Genomic DNA, 12604 nt, shown 5'->3' with positions numbered 1-12604 from the left:
CGTAAAGCAAGATAACTGTCCGTTTATTTCGTACGGTGTTCCGTCCGCATCAATAGGTTCGGATGAACAGTTAACGGATCAATAATTTAATAACATTCTTTCATGATAATAATTTTAAGTATATGAGTTCAGTAAGTTCCGCTAATTAAAAAAAAACTCAAATGTGTTGCGCCCCTCGTCCTCCTGAGTGAACGCCCACTTAAATTAACAGGGGCATAGGAGTGTGTACATGCGGCTTTGTTCTAAAACTGTGAGCTAAATAACAGCATATTTTCTCTCATGCACATGCTCACCTCGACATCAATAGAATACACAGGCATCTATCCTCATGTGTCCGGCTGTCCGATGCGCTAAAGATACCCACACAAATCCTCCAATCAGTCAATACACAGATACAGAAGTTACGCTTTCAAATGCAGCTCTGTTCACAGTCTGTCTGGACCCAGTCCTGTGCGTCAGCGCGAGCTGAGATTTCAACACACATGCGGCACATTTAAACCACGTGAGAATAACTGCTGCTTCCAGCAAACATTGATCATCTAGCACGGAAAACATCCACATCAATAACCGAGCAGATCCAAATCCATAGCTGGACGAAACGATCAACATCAGCCAATATCGTCATCTCAAAAGCACATGATGTAAGATCTCTGCCGCTGTCTCTTACCTGCGGTGCTGAAGCCTATCTGTTTCCAGTCCGGACCCGGACTCAGTCCGCCCAGAACCGCCGCCTCCAGCTGCAGCATCATCATCCTCGTCAACCCTCAGAAGAGAAATAAAACACGCGTCACGTCGCTCGAGACCTGCTCTGTGTGAACGTGAGATGCGATTGCTAGTGCTCGTGTGCTCACTCTGATGTGTTTGATTTCTACCCATGTGCTGTAAGTGTCATCAGTGAGCAGCCATGACAGCAACGTGGTGCATTATGGGATACTTAATAAGGAAGCGACGCCGAGGGAGCGTCGAGATTTGACCAGGCGCTCAAATGAACGCAAGTTACGCAACGTTACATCAGAGTTAGGTTACTTTAAATCTATTACATGATTGAAATAATATCTGATTTGTATGCAAATTCGAATTGTAATTAACCATTCTATTGTCACTGGTTTATTATTTGACTTGTATCCGCTTTCCGATAAAGAATACAATGTCCAGACGACATGTCCAGAATATCTAAACAAACACAAAAACGGAAATATTAACTTTTATTAAAATCTGTTATGTTATGACCTTTCACCTCTGGCCTTGCAGTATTTATTTTTTATTATTTTTTAAATTGGTTTATCAAATTCAACCCAACTGATTTTATATAGCCTACTATAGGATAGATACTAATATTTAATTTTATAATAATAATAATATGTACAACTTTTGTAATTAAATTCCCAGTGTAAATTCCCACTTTTTTGTTATTACAGTTACAGCTCTCTTTTGTATAAGAGAGCTTATAAAAGTTTAAAACACAAGTTTAAAGCTTGTGTGCTAAGTAGAACTTAACTTTTAAGCAATTCAACCAGAGAGTGAAAGATTGGCATATCAAAAAAAGATGAAAGAATGCTAAACTGCATGCTGAAAGAGTGAGACAGACCCAGAGATTATTTGTTTTCTTTGGAGAAACTTTCCAGTCAACGAGCCCTTTTCCTCTTATCATTCTTCTCATGTTAATTATATTTGTCCATTTTACCAAGAAAGCATTTGATTAATTTAAGCAGACACAGAGCTGTGGTGTGAATATAAAAGCTTCCTGTGCAAATGAACACTATATAGACAGACAGAGAAACAATTAAGCGCGCAGCCATCTTTAGAATTTTGTGTTTGAACTTTTTCGGTTGCCCTGTATTTTTCTATAGCATCGCTATCGAAGAGTAATTACCCACCGGTCTACGAGACATAAATCAAGCCTTTAAATAAAAGGGTTATTGAGCTGTTTACACTATCAGGCCTGCACAGCGGACACATTATTTCTATTCTACATACACGGCAACGGTCACGATATGAGGTCACACTCTGCGCGTATGTTTTAAATAACACTTTTAATTGACCACTTATAGTGTTTATTATAAAGGAATTACTAAATGCTAAAAAGTAATACATGTAAATGAAAAAAATGCGTTGCATTTATAATCCGGGGGGGTGAAATCAGGGGGTGCGCCCTGTGGTGACAAATCAGGTCCTCCTCGAAACCGGGGCTGCATCCGAAATCGCAGACTTCCTTACTAATAGGCGAAAAACGTGTGACAAATGTTAAAAAGAAGTATGTCCGAATAAAATAGCCTAATAGGCAAAAAATAACCGGATGACCTAGGCCTACTTCCAGCGAGATTCTGAAATGTGCATTCGATGGACACTTTACTATCCCACGAGGCCACGGGAGAGGATTTGTGAATGTGGGTGTATTCACACCTGCCTTGGTTCGATTGAATCGAACTCTTGTTCGTTTCCCCCCTTGGTGCGGACCTTTTGGGCAGGTGTGAATACAGCAATCGAACTCGGGTGCGGACCAAACAACCGAACCGAGACCCAGCTGAAGAGGTGGTCTCGGTACGGTTCCAAACGAACTCTGGTACGGTTCGTTTACGGTGTGAACATGAACCGACCCAATTGCAAGTAAGCACTGCGCCTTTGAGTTAACAGGCTTCCGTAGTCGGAGATTTTGGCATAATGGTTTGTGTTGTTGTTCAAGTGCGAAAGAGAATTCCATTCCGGTGTTGTGCCGAATTTCGCCCCCTGCCAAATTATTACCCCCCTCGTTGAAGTCACTAGGCCTACCTAATTGCCTAATCCTAACCCCACCCCTAATCCTAACCCCTCCCCCACAACTAATCCTAAACCTACCAATGCTAGGGGGGTAGTAATTTGGCGGGGGTCAAAATTCGGTACCACACCGGCGCGCTGTCTGGCCACACGATACTGTTGCGCGTCTTTCTGCGCGTCGTGTGTGCATCATTGGAATGGAATGAATGAATGAGTGTGTGCATCAGGACATTCACATACAGAGCGTTCTCTTTAGTCTAATCGCGCATAGATGCAAAAAAAGCTTTTGCAGTTCATGTAATGTAACGATAGTTACAATACAAGGATGATGCTGCGTTAAACTGGACAAACTTAATCGCAAGCGTTAACATTGACAGCACTTGTTAGCAGTATATACAATAAGAATCTCATTATTTGAATGTGTGAACATATAGCCCCTCTCTATGAATGAAAACATATTGCGTTTGTACAGAATAACACAAAATTAGTAAAATAACAAACATTGTTTCTTCATATTGCGTTTGTACAGAATAACACAAAATTAGTAAAATAACAAATATTGCAGTACGAAATATCTCAATGCCGAGCCTTTTTTGCACTTCCTGATTTCCCTACTTGAGAATCCTTGTCCAATGAATGGACGACCTTAGCACACGTGTGGTTTTGTTTACAAATTTTGGTTCACTTGCAAAAAGAGCAGTGTGAAAGCGAACCTTACCAAAAAACAAAAAAATAGTTTTGGTCCGGACCAAAGCAATTGAACTATCGGACTTTCCTGGCGTGAATACACCCTTAGTGAAGTGATAACTGAGGCTGGTATGGTCACATGATAATGACAGCATGGCGGATGTATTACATGCAACTACACATACTTGTAGTAGGCTACTACTGTATATGCTTTTTTGATTTTGGATGCAGCCCATGTCTCTATTAGGACCCCAAGCAATCCCATTGGCTCAAATTAATTTTAATAGGCACTCTCTTTAGCACCTGATTAAAATTCCTACAAAATTATAAATGCTGTTTGAACTATAATGACCATTGATGTCTGTAGCCTATTAGTTAGCTTATGTACTATCATAGCATACAGTATTAGCCCGATAGCTTAGTTAATACACACGTTTGCATTTGCCCTACATGTATTTACAATCATCTTCAATGTAGCTACATGTTAAATGTCCAAATATTTCAGTTATAAAAAGAATGTAATTATTTTCATTTATTCATGTAATAGGTTATTATTATATTATTATTTATTATTGAACAGTTTATCCAGTGAAAGAAACGTTCAATTTGTGTTATATGCGCTACTAAAGCTATAGTAACCTATACATATTTTAAATTAATATCGTTCATATTAAATTCGTATAATCATTTACTTATAGTTGACAGAGACCCAGTTTCGAGGGAGGACTCGATTTGTCATGAAAGGTAAGATTTTACCTTCATAATGTGGAAACACAAGCCCGAAGACAGAAGACAAGGAACGCAGCTCTGAAAAGGGCCGGGTCTACATCTATATCTGCACCAAATGACTGACTGCTAGCATAAGGGAACCTGAGGGGACCGTTGACTTCTGGACTGGAGCCCTCCTGTTCCGTCTCTCTCATGCCTCTGATGCTTCTGGCGGTATAGTAGAAGGTCATTCTCTTTATAAAAATCAAGCAGATGATTCGTCTTGATTATATGGAGTGGCCGAGGACCGCTGGAGTCCGGAAGGTTTGGCAGTGTGTAAAGTATGTTCGTGAGTGTGTGTCAGATATAAGGATAGACAGAGATACAGGCAAGATATGGCTGTATTCTAACTCTCAGTAGAGAAAAGTCTGGCTGTAGGATCAGAACAAGAATGCAATGTCAACTATGGGTTTCTTTATATGTGGGCAGCTTGTTTTTATGCAGTTACAAACTCATTCTGAATTCTCTCTCGCTCTCTAATTGTACAAAATACAATTTACAGGGTAAATTATGTAACAAATCATGTACTTCAAATTAACATTTATATTATATTCAACAAAATACTTCAAAAGAAAAATATTGAAAAAAGTTTTGTAACAAAAACATTATGAGAGATCTTTTTGTTGTAAATTATGTATATTAAAATTATGTTACATTATGGGCCATATCATGCAGAGAAGCATCAGTTTTTCCACTTGCAAATTCCGCCATGTAAAATTTTAAGTTTAATCAGCCATGGCGCGAATGCAACTGGCTTTTAAAAGGAATGGGAGATGATACTCTGATTGGGTTTATTAAACGTTATGCCCAAAACACACCCATAACTCATTAAGAGAATAAGGACAACCCTTTTAGACCATGCGCCTGGCGCGCCGACCATTTTTCCCATCGTTAAACTAGCAAAAGTGGATTCTGACACGCCCTAAGTGCACTTGCGCCGTGCGCTTTAGACCATGTGCTTAGATCGTTAAAATAGGGCCCTTTATGTTATTTAGTTCAAATAAAAATAATATAAATAACTAAATACAAATTTAGTTAAAATAAAGTAAAGTAAGTGCCTTGAGTCGAGGTATAACACTCAGCCTTTTTGGGCCTTTTGTTGTTGTTTTTTACTTTAATCTAGCATGTGGATTTCTGTTCTCACTACCTGTTTTTATTATGAATTGTTATCAATATATTTTAAAAGTACAAAGCCGATTTTATAGTATTGTCATATATTGGCATATATTTACATAGTATAAAAAATTATATGATCAATAAGTTATGCCAACATATGCTTTTGTAAGTTATACAAGATTCACCAAAATTTTCAGTTTAATGTAATTTAAGTTGCAATGACAAACATCCAAGCTGACTACTTAAATTTAAGGCAGCAATTTTTTTTTACAGTGTACAGCCATTTAAAAAAACATTTTTTATACAGTAGGTTACTAATGGGATCAGGAAATAAAATCTGCACTTAAACTTATTTCAACCGCTCAAGCATCAAGCTCGGTGTGTGGTGTGCTGACTGCTCGGCCACGGTTCTGTCTCAGCACTGTACTTGCTGCACTCAAAAATTTCTTGGTTCTCCAAAAAGTGACCAGTAAAAGTAAATGTACTTTTTCTGCAGGTAAAGTCAACACAAAATGATTTGAACTACACCATGTTTACACCGAGGGACAACTTAGGTAGAAACATCAGCATCGTCTAATATCACTCATAATAAAGGTCAGTCAGCAGTTAGGACCACATATACTTCAGCTCCTTCATATTAACTTGTGGAGAGTTTTGTGTTGTTTACAGCTCCTGGACTAAGCCTCATATTAAACACAGGAGAAAAACACACTGGCATGTATCAACAGCCCCATGAAAGCACAGCACACATGGGTAACACTCACTGCCTATTATTTTTTGAGAACAGTGGATGTACCTTTCTTTTTGCCTACATCTCCCCTTTCCCTCCCAATCTGCATTATTTAAATCTTAAGCACTGTGTGAATTTCTACACTAGCAATCGATGGGCTCAGACCTCAGAGTAGCTGCTGGAATAGTGAAAAAGTATGCCAAAGGAGGTCTTAAGTCCCTAACAGTTATTTATCTCGGTGGCCACTGGAGTCTAATTTACCGAACTGTCAACTGCACACCGGTCCTCAAATGATTGAAGCCATTTTTCAAGGTCTTGGATCTACGGATCTGACTGTTGCGGCTTGTTTGGGAACAAAGGGAGGCGTGTCACCACCAGTCCGACACAACAGAGGCAACACCTGCAGGGCACCAAGAGCCGAACTTCAACACAAACACACCACCCTGAGAAGGAGAGGAGGGAGAACACAGAGAAAATAGCTTCCAACGGACTGAAAGATAAAGGCAAAGAGAAGATCTCTCAGTAGAAAAATACTGAAAGACAACATCCGTGCAGTCTTAAGAAGAAATACAATAACGGTTGTTTGTTGAACCCTCATAAAAGATAATAAACCTGTTATTTCTGCAACACTTCCTTACTTTCCTCTCAGATCTGAAGCTTTTATTTTACTGTCTCTTCTTTTTAATGGTGTTTGCTGAGGCGAGCATCACTATTACTGTTGCACATAGGCTGCTTATGGTTAGGGATTAGAGGAAACCCCTTATTACATGTAAACTTTTGCATGTAAATCTTTTGTGCTATGGAAATTAATAATACCCCAAACCAGTGCAGCTTATTGAACTGTAATGATAATTTTATAAACAATTTGACTTTTTTCCTGGTGGACAATCAAATGTTGAACACACTAAAGGAGGGAACCAAGCCATAACGACCAGAATCATTAAATCCATTAAGGAAACTATAGCAACACACTGGCAACCAACCAGAACACCATAGAAACATCATAGCAACACACTACCAACAAACCAGACCCTCCTAGATATTCCATAGCAACTCCCTAGAAAACACTCAGAACACCCTTGAAAACCAATAACCATGCCCAAGAAATGCCATAGCAAAGCTCTATATCAATCACTCAGAATAACCTAAAAACTCCATAGCTATGCCTTATTAACTAACCAGACCATTCAAGATAGCCTATCCCATAGTTATATATCCCTAGATATCCCATATAACCCTTGACACCTCATAGCAACACCCTGGGAACAAACCAGACCATCCTGGATTTCCCAACTCCCTAGAAAACACATAGCGTCTTAGAAACGTAATTGCAAAGCCAGCGTTTTTCCTTCCACTAAAAAATCCAATATTATCAGTCTGCAATCCCGGAGGCTGCATTTTCAGGACCGCATTTCTAGGACCCTAGTTTTTTTGTGACAACGCCACCTACCATATCAGAGAACAACGCTGCATTTTCAGGACCGCAGTTCTAGGGCCCTAGTTTTTTTTTTTGTGTGACAGTGCCACCTACCGAATCGGAGAACCGCAGTCCCAGGACCGAATTTTGCAACCAAGGCAGTATTTCCACGTTTGAAAGGTTTTAAAGGTTTATTTCACCCAAATACTACTTTCTTGCAATTAAACCTGGTTGCTAAAAGCTTAACGTTGAATAATTATTGTGACTAATTAGCATAAAATAATAACTTATGAAGTAAAATAAATAAGGAATAATTTAGTTCAACTGTCTAATTTTTTATTCTATATTTAAAAGATCTTATTGTCCACAGGCATACACACACAATATATACGATACAAAAATAATTATATCAGTCTTCATACAAATGAATGTTCATATTATTAACAGTTAACTATAAGTTATCGTGTACTGTTCAAATATTTTGAAACATTTTATTTTTATGTTGTGGGAACAAAAGGTTCTTGAAATTGTCATGTGAATAAAGCCCCTCTGAACTGAGAAAAAAAAAATTATAGAGAGATATGCAAGATATCTGAATTGAAATAACTTCTTATTGACATGACTTTTCCTAACCTTTAAATGTTTAAAGCCCAGATTGTGAAGTATGCAGCAGCACTACCTATCAATTAGATGTTCTCCCCTCTTTTCTCAATTGTTTGTCTATAGCTGTGTCTTTGAAATCACTTCATAGACTATACAGTACATGACACAATCTAACATGTGGTAATTTAACAGTTAATTATTATGATGGCCTCTCTGTAATGTATGACTATAAAAAATGTGAAATGTCTCATTCAACATTATAAAAACGATGTCAAATTAAAGAGACGTTCTCATTTCATGTACTGTGAGGTAAACAACAGACAGTTAAAACATTAAGATTATTTTAACTTACTTAAAATGGAAAAACAACAAGTAATTAACAAGCTTTCAAAATGAATGTGCTACTGTGCTGGCTAGAATTAATTATCATACCATAGTCACTAAGTCAACACAAGCTTGCAAGTCCTGCTAAAGTTTCGTTAAACGAATATCCGGTCACTGGTTTTCTAAATCAGTAGGTGGCGTTGTCACCAAAAACCTAGGGTTCTAAAAATGTGGTCCTAGAACTGCGGTCCTGAAAATGCAGCCTCCGGGATTGCAGGCAGATACTACTCCAAAAATGAGCATTTACAATATGGTGTAATAAATTATCTGTGGGATATTTTGAGATGAAACATCACAAACACATTCTGGGGACACCTGAGACTTATATTACATCTTGTAAAAAGGGGCATAATACAACACCATCAAATCCCAAGCAACCACTCTAAACAACATAGAAACCCCATGGCAACCAACAACATCCCAGCACTAAATTAAAATCTTCTTGCTCCACCATCTGAGGACAAATTGAGCACAAGACCTTTTTCTAGTATTTGAGTTTGATATCAAAGTGTAAACAGACATTTGCCCAATCCGTGCATTTAAGTAGTTTTATTCTGAGCGAAATCTCGTTAACAGGGAAATATCTAGTTATGCTGATCTGGTTTTGCTAAAACCTTTTATGACCATCACCTACTAAAATAACACAGTTTTAACAATACTTGTTTGTAAGCCTAAGATATCATACATGTAAATGCACTCATTATTGACTTTGTGACAGTGTTTTGTCTACATTGCTATAGTCTAGTCATGTCATGTCATTCATTAAAGAAAGGATACAGAGATGTAGGATGATGCTGAGCTAAAATGAGAAAGAATTAAAATAAAATGGAAAGATGAATCCCTATTCTTTGACCTGTGGTTCTGAGCGGCTACATGCATCCATCTTCAAATACAGCTAACACTCAACTACACGCTGTAAACCCTTTCTTACATGACATGGCAATGACACAAATAAACACTCACACTATCAGCCTGTAACACATGGGAGCAAACACACACACACACACACACACACACACACACACACACACACACACACACACACACACACACACACACGCGCGCACACACACACGCGCGCACACACACACACACACACACAAACAAAGGACAAGCCTCATTAGAGTAAATGTCTCAGAGCCGTTGTGAACATGCATGCTGAACATTGTGCTAGTTTAAAAGATGGATACTAGTCTTGGGAACAATTGACACTCAAGTCTTAAATGCAGGATGCAGGAAAATGCTGAAATTTGGTTGTGGGTTCCACGTCCTCATGATAAATCAGAGGAGAGAGGACAGACACAGCCCCTCTGCTCACGTACGGCTCCCAGAAAAACATCATGACCTTGCAATTACAGCCAACTGGGGAGGATCCATCAAACGGCTCGGAGCGTGCACACGTGTGAATACAAGCTCATGTCAAGCCATGACTGCTCAGCTCTCAGGATCACAATCACACTCTGGGTTTAAATACACTCGATCAATAATGGATGGGCTGCTACGCTCACACACCTTCATTCCTTCTTGTTTCTCAGTGGGATTCCTACATATCTGCCAATCTGAATACGAGAAACACTCAGAGACTGATCAATATCTCTTCTAAAATGCTGAGATTTAGACCAAAAGAATGCATCTCATCATGCATCTCTGTTTTCTCCATTGGGGGTTCTTGCTAAGGCTTGAGAGAGATCCACACTACATAGATTTTATGAAAAATTTAAGATGATTCCATTTCAGATTATCTCAAGATGTGATGTGATGCCAGACTGAGCAATAAATCTTTTTTCATTCATTTAAAGCGTAGGAAAAAACCTGAAATATCTTTTTCACACACGGCTCCTTCCTCAAATAAGGTAAAAATTCATGTATAACTTTGATGAAAGGTTATGATCCACTTCAAATGTTGACTACTGTTTAAAGCCTGATTTGTGTGATTTTGTATTTTCTAGCATTAAACATCAAAAAGTCAGAGAAATTGTGTAAAGGCACGTTCACACCAACAACGATAAATATAATAGCACCCACACCAGTGGAATTCTAAGCATGTTCTTGTCTGTTGCTTCAAGTTGCTGTTGCTCGCGGATCGCTTTCTTTTCAGAGCGTGGCTCCAACCCTCCTGCTCTCCCATTCTCTTCCTCCCAGGAACCTCAGAAGAAGAAACAACGGAACCAGAAAACTGAGCAGTCGGGCACAAATACCTTCATGCTGGGCCAGATCCCGTGTGCCTCACTCTTCCCACATAGAGAGGTTTCCTCTGTGCTCTTTCTACACACAAACCAGCACTCCTTTTCTGTTGTGAGCAGCCTAGTCTCGTTCAGGGGATCTGAAAAGTATCTTCCTCACGACAGCATGTCATTAGCGGATTCAGATGCGAGGACCGGTCGGGTTCACTGGATGACCCCGTCCTCCTTTCTGTCTAAGGATTCAAGCGACGCTAGAGCTGGGATGGATACGGAGTTAATCCGCGTCCTCTCAAAAGTAATCGAGGAGCTCGGATTAGATAGGTCTACCCCTGAGGAGCCCACATGCAGCTGCTTGGACGAATGGTTCCTGCCGGGGTGCCAGCAGGGCCCTCGTCAGAGAACAGCACCGTTCTTCCCGGAGGTCCATTACGAGTTCACCAAGTACGAAGGAGCACCAAGCCTAAACCTTGGCTGAACAAGCAGGCTCCGCCCTTCACACAACTCTTTCAGGAGAAGCTCCTCCGTTCCATAGACGAGTCTGGCCCTGACCCTGTGGAGTTTAAGGAGCTTCACAGTGCAACTGACCCGGCCCTGTGTGCAGGGGCGTCGGACTGGGATAAAACCAGTACTGATTACCAGGGCCCCAAGAGGAGAGACGGCCCTTGAAAAGTCTGGAATATAATTTATTTTACCTGGATATTTTCATTTCCTAATTAAATTTCCTAATGAATGTCACATGAAATGTAAAGTTAATGTATTGGCTGATTAACTTGGTTGACTGACTGACTACATTTTGTATACAAAAAAGTAAAGACTATCTAAAGTGTCAAGGTCCCACCCCTTGCTAATGCGCCAAATGGTTTAGTCCATCTGCGCGCATTTTGATTATGTTAGTTAGTTGAGCATCTGGAGAAAGCCAAATCAGGCCACCAAAAAAGAAAGGAAAGACAGGAAAAGGAAAGAAATCAAAATGAGGGGAAACAATTGGTAACTGACTTCTTTTCAAAGAAAGGGGAGCACAAACTAAAACACAAAATCTATTGTGCTAAACTGCTTGAATATCTCCACGATCGTTAGTCCTAAAAAAGAACTGAGACAACCCATTGAAAGAGCAGAACATACACTTTCAGATGATAATTTGGTTATACATGTAATCTGAGGTGAAGGCTAAATAAATAAACTGTACACTAACAATGCTGTTTGCATACAACACAGTATTATAGTAGCCTAATTTGAAACATTTAAATTTAAATGTATAGGCTATATCTAAAATTAGCAATAATAGGCTAATCAGTGTCATAGGTAGCTCGGTAGCTCATCGTTAGCTACATATCATCATGTCAACATTATATTTATGTCAGATTTAGTAGAAGCAGATCGTAACATTGTGAAACACATGGCCCTCAGTTTGAGGAAGATGGGGGCCCATGAGTACTGCCTATGCATAGGGCCCAGATTCTCGTGCTACACCCCTGCCCGCGTGCCATGAAAACAACAGCCCAGGCTATCAGCAGAGCAATGGCCAGGCTGGTGGTGTTGGAGCACCACTTGGGGCTGAATCTGATGGAGATCAAGTACGCAGACAAGGCTACTTTCCTCCTCTCCCCAATGTCTTCCACTGGCCTCTTTGCCCCCGCGCTGGACGGTTTCGCTGAGCACTTTACCGTTTCACAGAAGACATCGCAGGCTATGCGACACTTCCTTCCCAGTCACCAGAAGAATGTGCCGACTCAGCAGACAGTGAAGCCTATGCCTAAGACCGCTCAGCCCAAACCAGAGCTTTGGCCTCAACGGCATACCCGCTCCGCCAAACACTACCCCTTTCCAGAGCGTCAAGGTCCCCGGCCTAAGATAACGCTGGGATGCTTCCGGTTGTTGGAAGCAATATGATTGCGGCAAGCTTTGGGCCCGTTCATTTTCACGTTCCCATTCAACTGACCGCTGTTATAGCAAACAAAATAA

General features: G+C 39.9%; 1 protein-coding gene across 1 annotated transcript in view; it reads right to left on the bottom strand.

Annotated features, from left to right (window-relative positions):
- Positions 1 to 947, bottom strand: part of ttc27 (tetratricopeptide repeat domain 27) — a 107136-nt gene extending 106189 nt beyond the window's left edge. Inside the window, exon 1 of the mRNA XM_077239467.1 lies at positions 668 to 947. Within this exon, the coding sequence (XP_077095582.1) occupies positions 668 to 752 (85 nt within the window). The 5' untranslated portion in view covers positions 753 to 947. The remainder of the gene's footprint in view (positions 1 to 667) is intronic.
- Between the last annotated feature and the right edge of the window lie 11657 nt (positions 948 to 12604).

This window comes from Siphateles boraxobius, unplaced genomic scaffold, assembly GCF_051911475.1.
Source record: "Siphateles boraxobius isolate OS27281-9 unplaced genomic scaffold, OSU_SipBor_1 22, whole genome shotgun sequence".
NCBI lineage: Eukaryota > Metazoa > Chordata > Actinopteri > Cypriniformes > Leuciscidae > Siphateles > Siphateles boraxobius.
Note: the sequence above shows the minus strand (reverse complement) of the source record. Positions and strands in the feature narration are given on the sequence as shown.